This window comes from Odontesthes bonariensis, chromosome 16 (assembly GCF_027942865.1).
Source record: "Odontesthes bonariensis isolate fOdoBon6 chromosome 16, fOdoBon6.hap1, whole genome shotgun sequence".
Taxonomy (NCBI): Eukaryota; Metazoa; Chordata; class Actinopteri; order Atheriniformes; family Atherinopsidae; genus Odontesthes; species Odontesthes bonariensis.
Genome location: NC_134521.1, coordinates 34,311,959 through 34,336,842, shown reverse-complemented (window position 1 = coordinate 34,336,842; position 24,884 = coordinate 34,311,959). Strand labels below are relative to the sequence as shown.

The 24,884-nt window shown below is 44.4% G+C and overlaps 1 protein-coding gene across 4 annotated transcripts in view; it reads left to right on the top strand.

Moving 5' to 3' along the window:
* The window catches only part of LOC142401498 (glutamate receptor 1-like), a 196,518-nt gene extending 173,176 nt beyond the window's left edge, over nt 1-23,342 (top strand). For 3 of the 4 annotated variants that reach the window (XM_075486943.1, XM_075486942.1, XM_075486944.1), the window contains 2 exons: nt 6,317-6,451; nt 23,003-23,342. In XM_075486943.1, the coding sequence (XP_075343058.1) occupies nt 6,317-6,451; nt 23,003-23,215 (348 nt within the window). In that variant the 3' untranslated portion in view covers nt 23,216-23,342. Of the gene's footprint in view, nt 1-6,316; nt 6,452-23,002 lie in introns of those variants that run through there. The other variant, XM_075486945.1, reaches the window with a different exon arrangement.
* Nucleotides 23,343-24,884: the final 1,542 nt, after the last annotated feature.

Genomic DNA, 24,884 nt, shown 5'->3' with positions numbered 1-24,884 from the left:
CTTTACCTGCCATCTCCTCTGGTCCTTTACCTGCCATCTACCTGGTCCTTTACCTGCCATCTCCCCTGGTCCTTTACCTGCCATCTCCCTGGTCCTTTACCTGCCATCTCCCCATGTCCTTTGCCTGCATTCTCCCTGGTCCTTTACCTGCCATCTCCCCTGATCCTTTACCTGCCATCTCCCCTGGTCCTTTACCTGCCATCTACCCTGGTCCTTTACCTGCCATCGCCCTGGTCCTTTACCTGCCATTTCTCTGGTCCTTTACCTGCCGTCTCCCCTGATCCCTTACCTGCCATATCCCTGGTCCTTTACCTGCCGTCTCCCTGGTTCTTTACCTGCCTTCTCCCTGGTCCTTTACCTGCCATCTCCCCTGGTCCTTTACCTGCCATCTCCCCCGGTCCTTTACCTGCCATCTCCTCTGGTCCTTTACCTGCCATCTCCCCTGATCCCTTACCTGCCATCTCCCTGGTCCTTTACCTGCCGTCTCCCTGGTTCTTTACCTGCCATCTACCTGGTCCTTTACCTGCCATCTCCCCCTGTCAATTACCTGCAATCTCCCTGGTCCTTTACCTGCCATCTCCCCTGATCCTTTACCTGCCATCTCCCCTGGTCCTTTACATGCCATCTACCTGGTCCTTTACCTGCCATCTCCCCTGGTCCTTTACCTGCCATCTCCCCATGTCCTTTACCTGCAATCTCCCTGGTCCTTTACCTGCCATCTCCCCTGATCCTTTACCTGCCATCTCCCCTGGTCCTTTACCTGCCATCTACCCTGGTCCTTTACCTGCCATCGCCCTGGTCCTTTACCTGCCATTTCTCTGGTCCTTTACCTGCCGTCTCCTCTGGTCCTTTACCTGCCATTTCTCTGGTCCTTTACCTGCCATCTCCTCTGGTCCTTTATCTGCCATCTCCCCTGATCCCTTACCTGCCATCTCCCTGGTCCTTTACCTGCCGTCTCCCTGGTTCTTTACCTGCCTTCTCCCTGGTCCTTTACCTGCCATCTCCCCTGGTCCTTTACCTGCCATCTCCCCCGGTCCTTTCCCTGCCATCTCCTCTGGTCCTTTACCTGCCATCTCCCCTGATCCCTTACCTGCCATCTCCCTGGTCCTTTACCTGCCGTCTCCCTGGTTCTTTACCTGCCATCTCCCTGGTCCTTTACTTGCCATCTCCCCTGGTCCTTTACCTGCAATATCCCTGGTCCTTTACCTGCCATCTCCCCTGATCCTTTACCTGCCATCTCCCCTGGTCCTTTACCTGTCATCTCCCCTGGTCCTTTACCTGCCATCTCCCTTGTCCTTTACCTGCCATCTCCCCATGTCCTTTACCTGCCATCTCCCTGGTCCTTTACCTGCCATCTCCCCATGTCCTTTACTTGCCATCTCCCTGGTCCTTTACCTGCCATCTCCCCTGGTCCTTTACCTGCCATCTCCCTGGTCCTTTACCTGCCGTCTCCCTGGTTCTTTACCTGCCATCTACCTGGTCCTTTACCTGCCATCTCCCCTGGTCCTTTACCTGCCATCTCCCTGGTCCTTTACCTGCCATCTCCCCATGTCCTTTACCTACAATCTCCCTGGTCCTTTACCTGCCATCTCCCCTGATCCTTTACCTGCCATCTCCCCTGGTCCTTTACCTGCCATCTACCCTGTTCCTTTACCTGCCATCGCCCTGGTCCTTTACCTGCCATTTCTCTGGTCCTTTACCTGCTGTCTCCCTGGTTCTTTACCTGCCATCTACCTGGTCCTTTACCTGCCATCTCCCCTGGTCCTTTACTTGCAATCTCCCTGGTCCTTTACCTGCCATCTCCCCTGATCCTTTACCTGCCATCTCCCCTGGTCCTTTACCTGTCATCTCCCCTGGTCCTTTACCTGCCATCTCCCTGGTCCTTTACCTGCCATCTCCCCATGTCCTTTACCTGCCATCTCCATGGTCCTTTACCTGCCATCTCCCCATGTCCTTTACCTGCCATCTCCCTGGTCCTTTACCTGCCATCTCCCCTGGTCCTTTACCTGCCATCTCCCCATGTCCTTTACCTACCATCTGTGATGGTAAAAATGTGCTGGTTTCCTTCAGCCGCTCATCTTTCTGTGTTTCATTTGACCAAACTAAAGTTGCAGCATCATCTCCTTGGTGATTCATCTCTGAGTCTCACTTCCATCCAACCATCCATAGCCCATGGCTGCTTCTCTTCAGCCGCTGTGACCTGCTTTTCTTCTCTTCAGGTGTCACTGATGCTTAATTTTGGCTTCTCTGGATGGAAATCCCATCTCCTTCAGCTGGTTTTTTTCTTAGTTTGGTCACAAACACTGACTCCTATTTCTTTTGTTGAACATTTCCAATTTTCAGACATGTTGCCTTGAGCTTTCTGTGTCCTGATTATTCCTTGGTCGACCTGTATGTTTCCCTTTTAGACCCAGCTGACTGGGAACAATCAGCATCTTTTACCTTATTCAAAGCTGAACATCCTTCCTGAAAGAGTTTTATAATCATTTCCACTGTTTCCACTGACAGAACGTCAGAAAAATCCCAAATTACCACAATTTTATTCAATTATTTTCCTACTACAAAGATAAAAATGAATGAACATCCTCCAGCGGTGGTTATTCCATATCTTCTCCCAGGGGTTGAAACAGCGAGCAAACATTTAACATCAGTAGGTTTCGTTCAGATTCACGGCGAACTCGTTTCATTGAGGAACTTTTTTTTTATGGAGTGCATCACTGCTGCTCAGACTCTGAAGAATTGGAGGATAAAACCACGGACATGAAGACGTTTAGTGATTCTGAGGACATGTGAATCCCAGTCACTGCTGTCTACCAGCTCTGTGGGGATTTTATGTGAACCCATTTCCCACCAAACCTGCTTCAAAGTCAGATTTATGCAAATTGATGAGAAATGAGCTGAGCTTCGGCCCGTTGTAAGAAAGCAGAGCGATAAGGGTTTTTCATGTCTGCAGATCTTCTTCTTCAGAGGTTTTTCTCTGCTCGGTCCTCCTCCGGTTCTCCAGGACGCTCTGCGCTCAGCACGGTTCACTGGAAGCAGCCGCAGACGGACGGACTGGCGACTCTGCTGAAAAATGGGACTTTTTGCATCGGTTTTCAGCACAAAACCCTTCCTGCCTTTAGGTGCCACATTTACATGGATATTTTAAGCGTATCCTGGTGGCAGAAAGCTGTCCTGAGGGTCTGAAGAAGACTTTTGTCCTTTAAACTTTCAGCAAATAAAACCTGGAAGAGAAGCTGCAGGTCAAAGCTTTTTCCAAACATGTCAGATGCAAAAAGTCGGATTTTTCTGGAGTTTAAATATGTTTTCCTGTTTCTTTCTCTTCTTCTTTATGCCTCTTTACCTCTTTTTCTCTCCGTCTGTTGCTGCTGACCAGCAGTAAGGATATTAAAGCCACTGAGCACAGCTTTGCACCTCCCCTCCCACCCCCAACCACCCCCACACACTCTGATGTTTTTTGCCTCCAATCTGTCATGTACCTCCTGTTTCTTCTGAACTCGCTGAGTAGCAGAGCGTGACTAACAGGAGAATTTTCATCAGTGTGTCGATGAGACGTCTTAATGTCAGACTGAAGCCAAACGGTCGCTGCTGTTTGCACTTTCCCCTCGGATCAGTCTGAGGCTGCGACGGCTTCTTCTCACGAATAACTGCAGCGAACCGGCAGGACGCGTCCACAGCTGAACATTTGCCTCCTGCTGCACTGAGAACATTCACACCAGGAGCAGATCACACTTTCATCTTGTCTACAACACATGGGCTGTGTTCGAAACCGCATACTGCATACTGCAAACTGCATACTCATCGATCAGATAGTATCCAGAGCGTTTACCCACAATGCATTTCACTCCTGCCCGAGCCGAAATCAGCCGGCCTGAAGCTGATTTCCCTTAAGCTCTAAACTCTGTAAACTTTAACAACATTTGAAACATTTTCAGGCGAGAAAGTAGATCCCCAATGTGTTGAAAACCTGACAAAATACCGGCTATTTACAATTTTTGTTCCCACGAATTCGGCGCTACTAAAGCTAGCCGCAGTGAGCAACGCACTTCCTTTTATTTTCACAAAATAAAATACCCGTTGCCTTTTATCACAGGGAAAGCCATTACGATACAACTGGTGCTTTTGTTTTGAAAACAGGAAGTGAACCTACCCTCGTTGTAGCTAGCTTGAAACTGCCGTTTTGACAGGAAATGACGATCGGCGACGTCACCTTACGTTGCATCTTGGGTAGTTTGAGTATGAGTAGTAACCTCATGATGCATACCCAACATTTCGGAGAATCTAGTATGCATCCGGGAACTTCTCGCTTACTCAAACTCGCATACTAACTCAAAAAGTTAGTAGGAGTAGTAGGAGAAGTAGGAGAAGTATGCGGTTTTGAACACAGCCAGTATTCTATGTGTTTCTTCAAAGAAGATGACTTAGATTTCATTAGAAACAATATGAACCGAACATATTTCATGTTTTTCTCATTATTTTCTTACTATACATCTATTTTTACATTTTACACACAATCATTTAAATATAAATCCATCATACTGTCTGATAGTGAAGGTAAAAGTAAGAATTAATCGTTTTCAAATATAAGACTTTAAGAGGTGGCAATTTTTCCCAAAAACAAAGTTGGATAAATCAATGCGTTTTCCAAGCTACAAACATCATGAGTGGCCAGTTCTGACACCAACACACCTCTAAAGTTGTGCAGCATGAAAAATAGTTTAGAAGTAAACTGATTTAAGTGTTTCAGTCTGACTTTAAGGTGTCTTTATTTGATTCTTTAGAGGCTTTTTGGCCGAGATGAGCCTGACATTTTGGAGAGAAATGGGCTTCCGACACTTGTTGCTGAGGAGAGGCCTGTTTGCTCCGCCTGTTGTTTCTAACAGACTGCATGCTATTGAATGGCACAGATAGGGCCCAGCCTGCATGTGGCAGAGGAACACACCACTGATGTCATGAGAAACAAGAACTCACCCGTTAAATCCCCTTTTTTTTCACCAAATAGAGGAGCAGGGCAAATTTCATTAAACATCGTGAGCGCAGCTGGACTCTACAGAACCTGTGAATCACCCGAACAGAACCGTGAACTAGGCAGAAAAAGAGCTTTTTACTTTGTTTATCTTTTATTTCTATTCAGATTTATTTCTGCATGGATTTGCATGTGACACATAGAATATATGGATCGTCAAAGGCTGTGATTTGAGGTCGTTTTACACTCAGAAAGAGATGAAACATCTGGGATGCATGAGAATTATACTGATATCCAGATGTTAATATAACGTTTGGGTTAAGAATCATATTAATAGTGCAGCAGGACAGCTTCAAATCACTTTTCAGGTATAGTTGAACACCGATGTGCTTTACAGGGCAACATGGCAAGAAGTAATAAAAGTATTAAAACAATTATTGCACAGTTCATAATACACAAGTTAAATAAAGGCTCAAATACAGAAGAGTTTTAAGTGTGATATGAAGGAACGATGAGATCTTACAGGGAGGATGGAGCTTGATGATTAGGGGCTAAATAAATCTCTATTGGCAGAACCAATCAGTGCTCTGGCCACAGCATTCTCCATCAATTTGAGGATTTGAGGACTCCAAGCTAAAATGTACTGGTCAAAAATGACTCAAAAGTTACACACAGTAGTACTAAAAGCCAAAGCAATGCCATGAGTGTGTGTTTGGATAGTAAAACTATCATTTTGCCTTAATTGGAAAGTAGAAAATTGTCTCAGAGACAACCCTGCTGTGACAGTAACTGAAGGGTTTCCTCAAGTTCCTTAAATATATAGAACTGAGTTTCACCAGCATACGCTAACAGTAAAAGTTGTTATTGCCCAATAGAAATGGGAAGAGTTAAAAGCATTGGTCCCAGTATTGTACCCTGTGGTACACCACAACTAACTCTGGTGTGTGCCGAGGACTCATAATTTAAATAAACAGACTCAAATCAGACAGATAAATGATTCAAAAGCAGCCTAAATCTTGATGTTCAATAATATCATAATAAGATGTTCAGAAGGAGGAGAAGCTTAGTAAGAAAAGTAATGAATAGACATCTGAAGATTTTACCAATCAATCAGTTAAGTTAATGGTTAAAATCAGTTAAAATAATGAGACCTAAATCTAAGACCCCAGCCACAGGCTCTAAGTTTATCATCTGTGGGAAAATGTCGCCTCTGAGTCACAGCCTTTGAACACCAAGTTGTCTGATGAGTCAGAAAGTTAGTTCTTAACTTGTTCAGTTGAAGTTGTTGTGATGTCATGACTACCAGCACCACGACTGGCTGGCCCTGACTCCGCCTTTCTGCGCTAACAGGACAAGACGAGCGCACTCAGTCTGAGCAACGTGGCGGGAGTCTTCTACATTCTTATTGGTGGGCTGGGCTTGGCCATGCTGGTGGCTCTGGTCGAGTTCTGCTACAAGTCCCGGATCGAGTCTCAGAGGATGAAGGTGAGTACGAAGTAATGCAAATCATAGCACGTCGAACAGGATCTTGAATGCTACTCCGTGTAAGTAGCTGGCTCAAATTATTCCATAATTATTCAGACATCTGGCCTAAAGAGATGCGTGTTTTTGATCAATCAGGTTTCAACTACTCTCAGGCTCCACCCACTAGTACAAATATGGTAATTTCTGTCTCCAACAGGTGGCATCATGATGGCCATGTCCACTTCTTTCATACAGTCCACGATTTGTTCCTAAACTTAAAGGGGATAGAGAATCAAAATCATCTTTTTCACGTTTTTGGTGTTAGTTCTGAGTCTCCCCGCTGTGGGGAGTACACACGAAGTGCCAGCAAGTGTCAGAACCTCTGTTTCAAGTACTCCCCCTTTTTTGAATATCCCCCAGAAAAAGTGCCAATCCGTGTTTCTGAAAAAGTGACGTCACTTTTTCAGCAATCGCCCCCCCCCCCCAAATCCACAGACACGCCCCTTCGGCAAGAAACAGGAACTGGTGTGCCTTCCAAGGCTGTGAAAGCGGACTACGATCCCGGAAAGCAATGTTCGCGATTAATGGCTTTTATTTATTTTTAACAGCATCCCCAGTACATACAACCGCCGACTTTTCCTTTGCGCTGCACATTTCACGGAGTACAGTTTCACAAACCTTGCACGATTCCGAGCAGGCTTCAGTCAGAGTTTTGCTCAGTACAGGGTCAGTTCCGACAGGGACAGACACAGACTGCAGCGAGCTGTGCGCTCCGCTGAGAAGGTGATCGGCTGCAGCCTCCCATCTATCCATGACCTGCACGTCTCCAGGACTATGGGGCGAGCAGGTCGGATCACAGCTGACCCTTCTCTATTTGCACCACTCCCCTCGGGCAGGAGGCTTCGGTCCATTCGGACCAGAATCTCCCGTCACAAAAACAGTTTTTCCCCCTTGCAGTTGGACTTATGAACACTTCATAATCACCTCATAACCTGCCCCAGTCACTTTACCATCATTAAAATTGCACTAATGAAGCTGCACTGTTGTTGCTCTGTATATTAGATACTGTGTATTGTTGTACACACCTTGTACATTTTATATTCATATATTGTTATTCTTTATTTTTTATTATTATATCTAAAGGGAATGAGCTTTCTTTTCAGTCAGTGTATTACTCTATAACTCTGTTTTCAGTGAGAGCAAGGGCAGCCAATCAAGCAACGGCAACCGAATAGCGCCAACACCTACCTGCATTTCATAATGAGGTTGCCAGATAAGCTCTGAAATGACGCCAATAAGGGCAAACGACGCATTCTAAACCCAGCATAGTAACATAGCTGTTTCAGAGAGCCTTTTAGGGAGGTTCTGAGCCATTACAGACCCAGCCAATTTTTTTGGGGCTACATATCACATCACAGAACAAGGATTAATGCCCCATTCAACCATTCTCTATCACCTTTAATCAAGTAGCTTTGTTAAACACACCTGACTAAAAGAGTGAAGTTAAAGTTGTTATAAAAGGGTTTTAGAAAGGTTTAAACTAAAGGCTTGAATTCATCTACTGCGCCCCAGAGATGGGGACTCGAGTCGTACTGAAGTCACACAAACAAAGACTCGAGCCTTGACTTCAGACTTGCCCTCAAAAGACTTGAGACTTTACTTGGACTCATTGATGACAGTAACATAATTTTCTTCTCGACTTTTGTTGTTGTAACGTAGCAGCGACACCTCTCTGACGGATAAGATTGCAACTACTGGAGCATCGACTTGCGCCACCATAAATAGTCGGCACAAAATCGTGACGTCATCAACACTGCTCGCGCTAGCCGACGCAGCAACCATGCTATAGCCTTTAAAAGCGGCTATTAACTTTGGACAGCTCTTAGGACATCACCTGTTTCGTCCTAGCTTTTTACGCACTTATTTGTTTCCTAAATTGTCTTTGTTTTCTAAATTGTCTATCCCATTTGCCTAGGTACCTAACTTACTGCACTTACTCTAGCACTAGTTATGCTCTTAGCTGTTTGGTTTTGGAAGGAAATGCACTTATGATTTCTTGTGACCTTAAGTTCTTTTGCCGACTGATGTGGAACACACTTATTGTAAGTCGCTTTGGATAAAAGCGTCTGCAAAATGACCGTAATGTAATGTAATGGACAGCCTTAGAAGCGGCTGTTAGCTTTGGACAGCCTTAGAAGCGGCTGTTAGCTTTGGACAGCCTTAGAGGCGGCTGTTAGCTTTGGACAGCCTTAAAAGCGGCTGTTAGCTTTGGACAGCCTTAGAAGTGGCTGTTAGCTTTGGACAGCCTTAGAAGCGGCTGTTAGCTTTGGACAGCCTTAAAAGCGGCTGTTAGCTTTGGACAGCCTAAGAAGTGGCCTTAGAAGCGGCTGTTAGCTTTGGACAGCCTTAGAGGCGGCTGTTAGCTTTGGACAGCCTTAAGCCTGATTTATACTCAGAAACCAGGTCGTCTGCGTATGTACACAGACATGCCCCCCCCCCTACGCAGACACTACGCAGACACTACGCAGACACTCTGGTGCACCTCCTCAAAATTGTAACTCACCGCAGACAGTGTCGCAGACATCGCCGCAGGGGGGAGAGAAAGGAGGCCTCTGATTGGTCAACTCCGCTCTACACTATGCGTATTTCCGGTTTGCGTTGTTTTGTTTTGTTTGACCCCGCGATTTCGCCAAAACAAAATGGACCATCTGGAAGAGCGCATCATTGAAGAAGTTCGTAAATACCAACATCTTTACGACTTTCGCAGTCCACACCATAAAGACAGCACATACTCCAGAAATTCGTGGAAGGAGATAGCAACAAATGTGGGTCTTGATACGGCCGAGACGGTGCGGAGGTGGAAAAATGCTCGGGACAAATTTGTGCGACACCGGAGGGACATCAGGGCGAAAAAGAGCGGGGATCCAGGTGGAAAAAGGGTCCCACCGTTCTACATATTCATGTCCTGGCTGGAACCCTTCGTGAAACATCGACTAACAACGTCGAATTTCCCTTCAGAGGTAAACTTCATATCTGTTTGTACATGTGCCTAGTCAGGAGCTAGCTTGCTTGCTAACGTGAGTGAACATGTACTATCTGCTTTGCTCATTGTAGCTAGTGCTGGCGCTAGCTAATGTTTGGTGAACATGGCGCCAAAGCCCTTTGTTTTGAGTTTGATTAAAGCTATACGAAGCTACAGTGCCCTAGCTCCCCAAATACAATGCTGTGTACACTTGCTAAGCTGTGCCTGTTTCTGCACGCTAAAACAAAGGGCAGGTCACTACTTTTGTATTGTGACGGTACCAAAGTGAGCGTAAAAGACACTTTATACTAAATGGTACATGTGCATTGGTGCTTTTCTACACATGTACACTGGATCATGATCTGTACAATGACCAATTGCAGATGGAAATTAGCTGCTAAGCTACAATCTGGTGCAGGTCATCTCTTTTGTCATTAATGTACTTTGCACATGGTCCCTGACTAAATAAACTAATTGTTGATTTGCTTTTTGTTTACAGACAACACAGGACACGGATCCCAGCTGTGATCTGAGCACAGAGACCTCTGAGCTCAGCTCTGATCCACCTTCGCCCGCCTGGACCCTGGAGAGCCTGTATGCCTCCCGGCCTTCCACCTCTTCACCTGTCCCTGCCTCACCCGCTCCCTGCAACTCCTCTGCCCGCCTGCCCCCTGCCTCACCCGCTCCCTGCAACTCCTCTGCCCGCCCGCCCCCTGCCTCACCCGCTGCCTCACCCGCTCCCTGCAACTCCTCTGCCCGCCCGCCCCCTGCCTCACCCGCTCCCTGCAACTCCTCTGCCCGCCCGCCCCCTGCCTCACCCGCTCCCTGCAACTCCTCTGCCCGCCCGCCCCCTGCCTCACCTGCTCCCTCTGTGCGGCCAGCGCCCAAGCGAGTGCCAGCCAGCATGACCAAGCGCAAGCGCACAGATGACCACGACATACGTGTACACCTGGAGCAACTGGCTGAAAGTCGCCTGATGCTGCAACGCAGTCTGCAGCAGGATGACTGCTCGTCCTTTGGGACGTTCATGGCGGACATGCTAAGGAAGGTACCGGTGGACAGCAGGGACACTGTCACCAGGAATGCCATCAACTATATGTACGACCAGGTGGATCGGGTGCGGGTTGCGGCAGAGACACCAAACTTTTTTAATTTGTAATAACTACATAGTTTCTGTTTATTATTAGGTGTTGTTGCACTACTTTTGTTCAGTTTGTTCAGTTACCTTCACTGTTGAATATTTTTGTATATGTACATTTTCATTTTTTGCTTTTTTCCACCTTGGTGTGGCTCAGAAATAAAACCAAAGTTTTATGGACACAATGTATCTCTTTTATTATTCTGACAATCATAGTATGCCAAACTACAGAAATGTCTTTAAACAACCATTTAAAAAAACCATTAAAAACATACAAGCAAGTTAAAAAAAAACACACACAGTGTGAAAGAGTTTGTTTAAAAAAAAAAAAAAAAAAAGGGCCATCACTCTTCGAGCGCTCCAAGTGTACCACGAGTCACCACATCGTTCTGCCATGGCACAGATCCACGCTCTGTCTGGAAGAACGACATCAGGTTTCTCCTCACTGCCATAGATGCTCTGGTGGCGCGAGCTCTGGACATCAATGGTGGGTCAATAGGCTCCATGTTGGAATCCCCAGTGACTTCAGCTCGCCACTCACCGGGCCTCACAGACCCAGCTCTTTCCACGTCTGGATAGCTGGGAGGTATGTAGCGTGCCTCTTGGCTTGCCACCTCGTCTGTGTGGGTGAGGTAGTTGTGAAGCACCACACACGCCTTCACCACATCCTCAGCCTTGTCGGGGAAAAACTCAATTGGCCGTCCGAGGATCCTCCACCGTGCAACCATGATGCCAAAGGTGTTTTCAATAACCCGTCTTCCCCTGCTGTGTCGGTAATTGTAGACTTGCTTGTCATGAGGCAGATTAGTTCCTGCATGAGAAGAAACGGGGGAGGGAGACAATGAAGCACTCATTATTGCACTGCATTTAGATTGTAATAATAACCATGTAGAAATGCAGTAGAACATACGTTTTGTTTATATATCATCACGGCTAACATATTCTAGCATTTCCACTTAACATAGACGTCAGGATATGCAGCACATCCTTCATTATCTTACATAGCATTACATTTTGCATATACTTTTATCCGAAGCGACTTCAAGACTTGTAGATCACGTACATACCTTGAAATGGTCGCATGAGGTTGCAGTGGAGGGGGAAAGCGGCGTCACCAACGACAACATGGGGTGTCTTCACCAAGGTCCCGGGGAGGTCAGCTGGTGGAGGCAGGTTTAGCTTGTGATCGAGGAGCAAGGACCCGAAGGCACTCTCCTTGAACACCCCACCGTCGCTCTCACGTCCGTAGGCTCCGACGTCCACCATTGTGAAGCGATATCTTGCATCGCACAGCGCCATCAACACAATGGAGTGGGCACCCTTGTAGTTGAAGTAGTCGCTCCCTGATCGTGGGGGGGCCTTCATGGTAACGTGTTTGCCATCGATACTTCCAACACAATTTGGGAAGTTCCACAATCTCCAGTAGTCAGCCGCGATGTTTTCCCACATGGCTGGTGTGGGTAATGGCAGAAACTCTGGTTGTAGTACCGTCCACAAAGCCTGGCACACCTCGGACACTATCCCAGACACCGTGCAGGACGCTAGCTTGTAGCTATGTGCGACGGTCCGTTGGTTTGCACCAGAAGCCAAAACATGCAGCGCCACGGCCAGTCTTTCGGCAACACTCACAGGTGAATTGTGTGTCGTCTGGTGTTGGATGAGGGGTTGTAGACGGTGAACAAGCTCGTCAAACCGACACACGGACATCCTGAAATATTGGAAGTGCGTTTCCTCGTCGTCTCTCATCGGTAGAACCAGTGTAGCAAATTCCCCAGTTTCACTCCGAGGGACATTCAAAGGGCGTACAGACCATCTTCTGTGACGCTTCTTTCGCCTCTCTGCCAGCTCCTGTAGTAGCAATATTTCTTCTATTTCTAGATCGATCAGCTGCATCTCAATCAAAGTGCGCATTCCTAGCTTGTTCGTGATCGTCCCTCTTGCGTTGTGGAGTGGAATTACATAGCGCAGACCGCGCTTCAAAATGGGGTATAAATCAAAAACGTCTGCGTCATGTCTGCGTCGTGTCTGGGACAAGCTCACTGCGACACACTGCTGCGAAGTATACACGAGCCTTTAGAAGCGGCTGTTAGCTTTGGACAGCCTTAAAAGCGGCTGTTAGCTTTGGACAGCCTTAGAGGCGGCTGTTAGCTTTGGACAACCTAAGAAGTGGCCTTAGAAGCCGCTGTTAGCCAAGATAAACAGGTTCCAGAGCAAAAACAACTGTTTGCTGGTGGTCAAAAACGGGTTTATTTATGGTTACCAACCAGACTGAAATTTTGCATTAAAAAAACGTCTTTTTACACAAACAAAGGTTGTAGTCAGATTTTCAAAAGCGCTAAATAAAAAGGCTACAGTAAATAAAAAGCACCATTGTGTTGTTTTATGGTAATTTGAGGACATAAGACATAAAGACGCACCTCCAGATGCATCAAATATTTAACAGATTAATCATAATCAAGTCCAGCAGAGACTCTCCGCTCCCATGTTGAGTCTCTTTTCGCTGGTTGAACCGAAGGAAAAAAGCAGAAAACTCTCTGACACACCAAAGAACTACATGTTGTATCTTTTATGGGCACATTTTATTTCCAGTGATGTGCATCAGCTGATGTTGTTTTCTGTAGGCAGCCACAGGGCAGCAGCATCAACATGACTGCTGTTTCAAAGCGCATCAACTGAACTCTGCTCATCTGCCGCTCGGGTCTCCCGCTCCTCTTCATCGCCGCCGTCTGTGTGATGAAATTGCAGTCGTCTCATTACAGACTGTGTAGGTTTATACGGAGACTTTGATGGGCTGCTAAGAAAAAACAAACAAGTCGTTAGAGCCTCTCTGCTCTCTGCTGGACTTTTGTTATTCCCTTCACATGAGCACAAAGGGAAGCCTTAAAATGCTCTCTGAAGGCGCCGGGGACACAACCTGTGGAGGATTTCATCAGTCGGAGCCGGTTCAAACTGCAGCTGATCATCAATACAGAAACAAACTCCCTTCTGATACATTATTGATACTCCAACATAAATAGTGCATCGTGTTTTTCTGTTTTTCTTGTCTCCACACGACTGATCTAGTGTCAGCCATCTTTAAACAATTCATAGTTGTGTGCATTTTTGGAGAAATTACCACCTTCAACCACATTTTTGATGCATTTTGACAAAAAAAGGCTTCTGTTTTTTTATTCTCTTTTAGCTGAAAATGCAACTGTGAGCAGCGATGTTTGACACTGCAGCAACATTTCTAACATTAATTTCAATAAAAGCTCATTTGAATGTGGTTGCCTGAATGTTAGAAGTTAAAAAGCTCAAGATTAGCAGCTGGAGGTGCAAATTCTCATCGTTACATCGTTAAAAGAGCTCCCGTTCAACCGCAAACTGCAGGAAAAGGATGTGAAAATACTAAAGAAAGAAAGTTCTGCTTGTTTAATTCAGCTGTTATTATGAAGGTTATTATGAAAAATTATCATATTTAGAATAAGAAACTCTGGTTTAGTGACAGAGTCTAAGGAGAAGAATTAGAGGAGAACCAATGAGACATGATGAGGTGTTTTAGAGGAGATTCTTGATGGTAGAGAGGAATGCACCTATTCTGATAAATGAGATGGTCGTGGTTCAGAAGTCCCTCTGTAGTCATATAACTGATCATGATTACAGTCCAGATCAGCCTCATTTCTTCCTGTTTCCTTCCTGGAACCTTTAAAGTGTCCTGATCAACAGTTCTGCAGCCTCCTGAAGCTCTTTCAGAGTTTCTCTTTGGACATTTTCTGCTTCTTCCCTCATCTTCAGTCCATTATTTCTTCATTAAGCCACTTAACTCTGAGCTATTAACCATTAAGGCAGGAAAAAGGCTCAAGGGATGAACCAGTGTTGTGTCCACACAGAACAGACAACTTAGCAAAGAAGCCATTTTAAACTGGATCTTTAGGCACTTTGTTCCCAGCAGCCTGTCACAGAGACACATTTGTTCCCATTTCTTTAGCTGCATCTCTGAAAAACAGCTTCATAGTTTTAACTTTTTTGTACATTTACGTTTAAAACTGTTTTCAGTTACCAAAATAGTCAAATTAATATAAGAAATTCAGTTTAAAAAAAATCCTAATCCCAAAATAATGAACGTTATCACGTCTAAAAGTAGAAAAGTAGGAAAAAAACAGACAATAATAAGAATTATATGTTATTAAACATCAAGAAAAAGTAGATAAGATTCAATTTAAAGCTTAAAAAAGAAATATAAGATATAATCTAATGACTAATTATGAAACAATTCATATAAATTAAATGATTAAACTGTTTTATGCCACCAGAAATGAATAATCTAGAAGCTCTTTGTGGGTTTTAGACTGGAATTAAGATTTGTTCCCATTTCTTTAGCTGCATGTGTGAAAAACAGCAAAGATAACACAGTCTGGCAGACAGAAAACAGGATTTCTGCAGCAACAAGGTGATTCCCAAAGAGCTGTTAGCTGAAAACTTGGCATATCTCAGCATGGTGTGCAGTGTGTCCTTAAAACATTTGAGGAAACTGGACAAGTGGAGGACAAAAGAAGAAGTGTCAGGCCTAAAGAACTATCTTCAGCAGATGAACAGGATCTGAAAGTGATGTCCTTAAGAAAGAGGAAAAAATCCAGCAAAGACCTGACACAGGAGCTGAGAGATGCATCTGGAGCTTCAGCTGATCCATCTGCTGTTGGCCCAAGCCTCATCAGAAATGGGCTCCATGGAAGGGTGGCTGTCAAGAAGCCGTTCTTAAGGAAGGGAAACAGGGAGAAAAGGCTGAGCTGTGCCAAAGGACACAAGAAGTGGACTGAAAATCAGTGGCAACAGGTGTGATGGAGGGATGAATCCTCCCCAGAGCCCGGACCTCAACATTACTGAAGCAGCGTGGGATCATCTTGGCAGACAACGGAACAAAAGGCAGCCCACATCCAAAGAAGAGCTTTGGGATGTCCTTCAAGAAGCCTGGAGAACTATTCCTGAAGACTCCTTAAAGAAAGGACAGAAAGATGTAAATATGATATTTCTATTGAACGATAACATCCTGTAGATGTTCATCATGAGATTCAGAACACAGAAACATGCTGCCTCGTGTTTAAACGGCTTCTTGCTCAGTCAAAGTTTCCACCAGCAGCAACAGGACCAGATGCTGCTCTCTTGCGTTTCCTGCATGTGAAGAGTTGCTTTAACAATAAAAGCCTCATTAAGGTGACGGCAGCTTGACTGAAAACAGACACGAGGGGTTAGATGTTCAGTGTTTTCAGGTGGATTGTTGGCTGTTGGCTTCGAGCTGTCGGGGGGAGCAGGAGGGAGCTTCAGTTTGTTTTCAGCTGCTTCAGTAAACGAATAAAGCTAGGATTTATTCAAACTCATCTGCATGATGACTCTGGGAGCTGGGAACAGCGAGGGTGCGTGGGAGCCTCAGAGGCTCGATTCACAATATTAACTCTGGATCCACATCATTAGTTTTATGGAGAGGTGACACAATGAGGGGGAGCCTCGCTCTGCTCTCACTCTTTATGCACCAAACCAGATTTTCTTTCATTCCAAAGTACGGCTTCCAGTGGTTTTTAGAAAGATTCAACCAAAACTGACTTCTATATCACGATATTATGTAAGTTTTAATTCTAAGATTTCAGATATCGATCACTGAATAGCTGAAAGACGCTTTTTTAATTGATGAAAGTCTGTTTGATTGTTGATGAAACAATCTTTAGATTGAACTTAAAAGGGTAGAAACAACAGTTAATGCTTCTGACCGCAGATTAGCTGCAACTTGTTGACGTCACTTCCTGTTTCCTTAAATTAAAAACACCTGCAGCTTTCATGGAGCTAAAAACTACTGTGAGATACTAGCCTGGGAATTCCCATGCTGCTTTGCGCTCGATTTCATTCTCACTGCAAAGTCAGCCTATAAACCACCGCCCTTATTTTTGCCTGAGTTTGGGAACCAATCACAGAACGGGGGGGGCAGCAAGACGATGGCGACGTCTATGCGCTACACCGAAGCTTGTAGAGTGTTAATCCAACATGGCAACGGACACAACGTTACCGTTCGATGCAGCCTTAGAAAGTGTTTTGGGGTAGATTCACCCTAGGGTCATTTGAACCGTGATATCCAGCCAAGTAGCCCACCCGAAGTGTTTCCGATATTGGCTGAACATCAGCCGAGTTACTGAGTTATCCCGAATAGCTTAGTACAAGCGCTAACGGACCCTGGCAGTATCTCCAAAATTACCACACTAAAATCACATGTCATGACACCAAACTTCTACAGTAGTACAAATATGGTCTGTACTCACGAAACGATGCATTTGGAAGTTTGTACATAGTCCAGGAGTTTATTATTATCAACACAAGCCTAATAGCTTCTCTGCTGCTAAAGCTGCGTCGACGTCACTTCCTTGATCTGGGAGCTTCAATGTAAGATGAGGGTTGATCTACTACTGTAGACAACAAAGTATATGCTATATTCTACATGAATTTTTATGTTGTAGAGTTGAGAATTTATTTTATCAATGGAGAAATTGAGAAGCCTTGCTTTGGTTATATGTATATCTGATTTGATGGAAGAAGTTGGGCTGATTAATATAGTTATGAAAGAGTAGTAGTATTATACTAGTGAATATAGCGGACAAACAACATACACACACACACATATGTCTGTCTTTACAGAAGATGCATGGCAGGGGCAGGGTAGGATAATTGAGGGCTACCTGTTGAAGAATGATCTTTATTGTTATTATTTATAATTTTTGTGAAGTGAGTGCCCTGCCATAGGGGTTTGGGATGTTTACATACCCATGCCCAGGGGCAGGGGCGTCTGTAGCTTGAGCAAACATTCGGGGCTGTAGCCCAGACATGAAAATAATTTTTAACGGGGGTCAGGGGTTTTTTCCCCCGGGATTTTTTTTAAAAAAAGGGGGTGTTAAAATGAAAATTTAACACAGTTCATGACCAGCTGCTTAACATGTTGAATGCCGAGCTGTGAATGTTGGCATTCATGTTTTGATAAAATGCCGAGATCCATATATCCAAATGCTGACATTGTGTCTTTGTTATGGTGCGTTCACACCAAACGCGATGCGAATATTCGCACCGCCTTCATCGCGCGATTGTTGCCGCAGGTGTAAATTAAATTCCATCGCCTCAAACGCCTCTTTCGCGCGAGTAAAAAACGAGTGAATAGCTCAAGGGGCTATCCATGGCTGATCGCGTCCTTGTACCTGCTGTGGCAGTCCGAGATTCGTCTGAAACGCACACGCCGTCGTGTCTGGGTCAGTGACATCATCCGGTGGTGCATTCAGCTCGGATAATTTCATCGCCTTCTCCAGGAGTTGCGTCTGGATGACGGCCGCCTCCAGCGGCACCCCAGGCCCACCAGGACCCAGCCCGACGACCCGCTTGGGAGGACCGGCGCCTGCAGCCGGCGTCCCGCGGAGAGATCACGGCACCGATCCTCCCGAGCAGGCCACCAAACTGGGTCCCGGCGAGCCCGAAACACCGCAGGAAGCGGCCGCCACGGGAGGATCGGTGCCGTGATCTCTCGGCGGGACGCCGGCTGCAGGCGCTCCGCAGCTGGGCCGAGAGATCGCGGCGCCGGTCCTCCATGAGTTCCGTCTGGATGACAGCCGCCTCCAGCGGCATCCCAGGCCCACCAGGACCCAGCCCGACGACCCGCTCGGGAGGACCGGCGCCGCGATTCCGGGCCGCGGCTCCGTTTCAGCTGCGGGGCGCCTGTGGCATGGTGTCCTGCCGAGAGATCGCGGCGCCGGTCCTCCCGAGCGGGTCGTCGGGCTGGGTCCTGGTGGGCCTGGGGTGCCGCTGGAGGCGGCCGTCATCCAGACGGAACTCCTGGAGAAGGCGGTGATTTAATTTTTTTATTTTATTTTGTCAGGGACCATGTGCAAAGTACATTAATTACAAAGTAAAGAGATGACCTGCACCAGATTGTAGCTTAGAAGCTAATTTCCATGTGCAGTCCCATCTGCATGTCACAGACAGCGCCTGTCCATCTGTCTCCACGTCACTGTCGTCCAGAATCTCAACGCTGATAGGCTGTCTGGCGCGAATATTTTGCCAAAGTTGGATTTTTTGAACTCGCGCGAATCGCATATTTTCACTCGCGCGGCGGCCACCGCATCACCGCACCGCCTCACCGCTCCTCACCGCGCCTCAGAATCCTGCGGTCTGAGCTGGTTACAAAGTTGCATGATGACAGCAGCGCCGCGGTAGTCTATCACCGCTCAAAGTGTGGTCCCGTGACGGAGCTCTCCTTCTTTTTCTTCTTCTTCGTTCTTCTTCTTCTTATTATTATAGGCTACATATTTTTCTTTATGTCAGTCCAGAGAGATTCGGGGCTGAAGCCCCGAATGACCAGGTCTCTCGACGCGCATGCCCAGGGGCCCATTGTCACCCACCTATGAGTAAAATAATCCAAATCCAAAATTATGAACATGATTAGGAAAATCATCAATACCTTGAAGTTTCTTTCTGACCAAAAATGAAAAAAAAAATCCAAAGTTGTTACTTGTTAATCATTAACATAAGAGGCTACAGATATGGAACCAACTGTTATAGAGAGCTCTTGACTTCAGCTATGTGACTATACCCATATGGATATTGTCACCAAGTGGGGGAGCTATCAAATATGGTAAAAAATCATTTTCACCAATTTCACAATTGCATATTTAAAATCTGATGACATAAATGTGTTTTCCACCCCTTTAAATCTCTCCTTGTACTCTCAATTTAGTATTTACCACTCCAAATTATAAGAAATACGCCCGTTTTTAAAATAAACTACAATTTCTTTGTGATGTGCTATGTATCTGATCCAAATTAGCGCCATATTTGTAGTTCTTCCCAGTTTGCAAAGTAGGGTTTTAAAAACATATATATATTGAATATATAAAAAATATCTAGTGCAGCCGAATTAGTGATTATACTTCATCTATATGATTGAGGTTTGAAAAAAGTCAAGATGTTGGTATATGTTAGATATTCTAACTGTTATTGTCGAAATGTGGTTTTGGGTTAGCAGCTTCTTCCGTTTTGCAAAGTAGGGTTGGAAAAACATACATCTACTAAATATATTAAATATCAAGTACAGCTGAATTAGTAATTACACTTGATCTCGATGATCAATACAAAGAAAAATTAAATAAATTTACTTCAGATACTTTTAGAGCCGCACCATGTAATATCATACAAAATCAACACGGTACTCGTAGTACTTCGGGTTTGCAAGGGTTATTTATTGTCACATAAAGACAGATTATATGTGCGTATAATATATTTATGATGAATATATTATGAGAGATACACGTTTGGTCAATAAAATTGAAAAACAAAAAAAAAGCCCATGCCTGATAACAGGCCTTCTCTCTCTACTGGCTCACTGAAATAATGGCCCACTGATAGAAATGGTTGATAATGTTTTATCAACCATTTCTATGATAAGGTCACTATTGTTATGTGGCTATATCTTTATATATATATATATATCTATATACACATTTTTTATTTATTTTTTTAACAGAAATTACGGGGAATGTCGGCGCAGGTCGGTGACGTTGAGATAGCAGCGTCCATAGCAACCACCTTAACAACTGTAGAAAACGTGATTATCTTACGTTTTTTCAAGGAGATACCAAAATCTTCGGCGAAACTAATAAACTAAAGATCGTCTACATTCTCTGAACAAAGATTCTGAAAATATTATGCATAGTTCTCGCTAGAAATTCCATTGAAATGCATATAAATGCAGATGCTTTCTTAAAATATTATGTTTTGACATATTATGACAATATATTATTATATATAGGATATTATGACAGTCAGCCATTTTCCTTTTTTAGCTGAGGGAAACTTGATAGTCATGTGACCTGGTTGCGAAGCAATGTAAATGAATAGGCCAAATAAAACGTGGAATTGTCACCATTTTGGGGCCAAATTGTGACAATACCACGTTTTCCCTTGTGGACCAACGTAGGTATTACACGTTTTTCTGTGAGACTGGGTTGCTTACAGAGACCAATCTTGTACCTCTGGTGGCAATTTTGTACCCTTATACTGAAGTAGCCTAACACAGACTGTAGAAAAAAGGTGCATATATGTACCTTTTACCACTTGAGTACATAATGTACCTTTTACCACTTGAGTACATACATGTACCTTTTGGACCCTCAAAAAGGTACATATAGGTACCTTAGGTCCAATAATTAACCCTAGGGGGTACATTAGTATAGATTGTACCTCAGGGGACAAAAAAGGACTCGTACTGTACCCTTATTTCTGAGAGTGTGGAGGAGAAAGAGCAGAATATTGGAGGAGATTTTGTTTTGGGGTTATATATCCCTTCTGGTCTGGGAAGGACTTGGGATCCCCCAGGAGGAGTGTCGGTTTGCCCTTTGACCCGCTCTGGGGACAGTGGCAGGTGGGGAGTTTGACCGGGGGGGCGGTGCACCTGTCGAACGGTAACGCAGGTGTCCTCAGGCGAGCTCAGGGAGCGCAGAAACCTCCCGTTTAGCAGAAGGCCAAAGGCTCGCTCCATCTTTCAGTATGAATACAGAGCGTGGGGGCGGGGCCTCACAGTCCCGCTGTCCTTTGGGGTTTTAAGCAGGAGGTGTCAGAAAAGTTGGCAAAGGGACAACAGGCCTGTGGTTAGCATTACATTACGTTACATTACATTACGGTCATTTTGCAGACAATTTAGGAAACAAAGATAATTTAGGAAACAAAGACAATTTAGAAAACAAAGACAGTTTAGGAAACACAAGACAATTTAGGAAACAAAGACAATTTAGAAAACAAAGACAGTTTAGGAAACACAAGACAATTTAGGAAACAAAGACAATTTAGAAAACAAAGACAATTTAGAAAACAAAGACAATTTAAAAAACAAAGACAATTTAGAAAACAAAGACAATTTAGAAAACAAAGACAATTTAGGAAACAAAGACAATTTAAAAAACAAAGACAATTTAGAAAACAAAGACAATTTAGAAAACAAAGACAATTTAGAAAACAAAGAAAATTTAGGAAACAAAGACAATTTAGGAAACAAAGACGATTTAGAAAAAAAAGACAATTTAAGAAACAAAGACAATTTAGAAAACAAAGACAATTTAGGAAACAAATAAGTGCGTAGGAAGTTAGGACGCAACAAGTGATGTCCTAACGTTAGCGTTAGCCGGCGTTTATAATGACGCTGCTTTTTCATCCTTTGATCCTATCATTGTGAAGCAGAACTCACACAAGTGTTGGATGCAACTGTTTGACCTTCGTTATCCGGGGTAAAAATCCTCCGATCTGCTGATTTCTGGCCTAAATCCCAGGTTATGTTGGTGTAGTGACGCAGGATCTCTTATTTTCCCTTTACCTGACCTTCTGCCCAGTTTATCTTCTCTGTCTGTCAATAATGGATCATTTTGGATTGCGTTAGTAAAGCAAAAGACTTTGGTGTGATGTGCAACACGCTGCTTCTGTCCATTATTGTGCTGCCTGCAGCAAGAGGAACATTCATCTTTTATTTGGTGGATCTAAAATATTCAACTGGGAAATTTCCGTTCTCTTCTGGCATCACTTTAGTTTTATTAAAATTATAACAAATGGGTAATGTTGATGTTTGGTGATTTTCTTCAGTGAGATTCAGCTGCAAAACAAAATAATAACTGAGTTCTGATACATTTTTAATAGGGCTGGGCAAGTTAACTCATTAACTCGTTAACTCATTAATTATTTAACGCTTACAAATATTTTATCGCGCATTAACGCAGGTTTTATAATTTATTTTATTATTGTAAAAGTCTGTTGCTCACAGGCTTTTATTTTGTAAAAGACTGTTGCTGTCTGCTGCAGAACCGGAAAAGAAAGTAATCGGCGGATCCACCAAACATGGAGAAGCCTAAGGAACTTTTACTCTGCCATTTTCATTTTAAAGTTCTTCCAGACGGCGGAGTCGACAGAACCAAAGTCATCTGTAAACACTGCCAAGTTGAATTGTCTTCTCAGCGTAGTAGTTCCAGTCTAAAATATCACTTAAAGGCAAAACACACAACTGATAGCAGCAAGTCATTCAAGGAAACAGACAGTGGAGCGAGGCTTCTACATAAAAACTACAGAAAGATGCTGATGTTAAAAGTGTGTTTGCACAACAAATGTTATGGCACTTTCATTCATATGGCAGCACATTTAAAATAAAACTAAATGCTAAAAGCTATACACTACTCTTGGATTCATTTTTGGATTCTGCGTACAAATGCGATTAATCGTGATTAATCAGGGAAATCATGAGATTAATTAGATTAAACATTTTAATCGTTGCCCAGCCTTAGTTTTTAACTAGGATTTTTTACACCTAAATGTCAAACAACAGGTGAACCGTAGTGTCTTCTCATGTGTTCCGTCTTTCTTCTCCGTCTTGCAGGAGCTTATCGACGCCGCCATGGTGAGCTCAAGCCTCGGCGGGATGGTGGGCGGAGGGGGAGGAGTCGCAGCGGGTAGTCTGAGTGGAGGACCGTCGGGACTCGGGGGTGAAAATGGACGTGTGGTGGCGCACGATTTCCCCAAAGCTGGAGCTCAAGGTTTACCTTGCATGAGCAAAGCAGCTGGGCTGGGTCTGTCATCCAGGGGCATGTGATCAGAAACCAGGCCGCTGATTGGACGGAAAGATGGACAGATGTTTGTCGGGCAGACTCCTGTGAGACGAGGCGCTGGGTTCAACAACAACACACAGGAACTACTTTTTCTACAGCAGTCTTAAACTGCAGTCACCTGGACCAGAGGGGTGGGATTTTTCTAAGCTTCTTAATGACCGAAACAACACAAAGTCCCTTCCTGCCCCTCCACCCCTCCTCTGAAATCCAGAGCTCCGTCACACTAACACTAAAGGGCACTTTCATCCGGGGGAGGATGATTGCTCGAGCATGGGAACATTTAACCTTTTTTTTACTCTCAACCACAGATGAACACTCATGTTTTTGATGAAAAGCCTAAAAAAAAGGTTGATTTTCTGATCAGTTTGCTGCCTCGTTATTAATAATGATCGTAATACAAGACGGACTGATGCTTGATTCTGTGTTATTATGTGTTTACATGGACGGAGATAAGATGAGATGAGAACCCTAACCCACAACTCTTCAAGTTAGATTTTAAATCTGCTTCAGGATAGGTGTGAATTCTTCGTCCAGTGGTGCCAAAAAAAAAGAGCTTTTTGGATATTCTTGCATGGTGTCAGGCCGACTTTCACATTTCAAGTTTAATCATTGTCTAGTTTCTTATACATAATCACTTGTCCCGACACTCTGATTGTGGAGAACAAATTAAAGTCATTTTGCTTTTCCCATCGGCTACATCTTTGAAATTGGTAACACTTTAGTATCTTAGTTGAAGGAGACATGGGCTGTGTTCCAAACCGCATACTTCTCCTACTACTCCTACTAACTTTCTGAGTTAGTATACGAGTTTGAATAAGGGAGAAGTTCCTGGATGCATACTAGATTGGCCGAAATGTTGGGTATGCATCATGAGGTTACTACTCATACTCAAACTACCCAAGATGCAACGTAACGTGACGTCGCCGATCGTCATTTCCTGTCAAAATGGCAGTTTCATACTAGCTACAACGAGGGTAGGTTCACTTCCTGTTTTCAAAACAAAAGCACCAATTGTATCGTAATGGCTTTCCCTATGATAAAAGGCAACGGGTATTTTATTTTGTGAAAATAACCGGAAGTACATTGCTCACTGCGGCTAGCTTGAGTAGCGCCGAATTCGTGGGAACAAAATTGTAAATAAATAGCCGGTATTTTGTCAGATTTTCAACACGTTGGGGATCTAAACGACTACTTTCTCGCCTGAAAATGTTTCAAATGTTGCTAAAGTTTACAGAGTTTAGAGCTTAAGAGAAATCAGCTTCAGGCCGGCTGATTTCGGCTCGGGCAGGAGCAAAATGCATTGTGGGTAAACGCTCTGCATACTGTCTGATCGATCAGTATGCAGTATGAAAGTATGTAGTATGTAGTATGCGGTTTCGAACACAGCCCTATTCTGCCCTTTTTCCAGTTTTCTGAGGTCCTAATTAAATATCTCTGACACACTTTGGTCAACACATCACAGAGCAGTGATATTCAGTTCCCCTTGAAGCAAAACAAACACTAAGCTAACAGAAACACACACACATCCCTTTCAATCTGTTTCCGTGCACAGTCGAGCTGAGCTGCAGTCACAGTTCAACCCGCCCGTCGGACTGGACCGTTGTCCTCATCCTACATGCATGGGAGGGTAAACACGTCACGGGCTGAACCGGG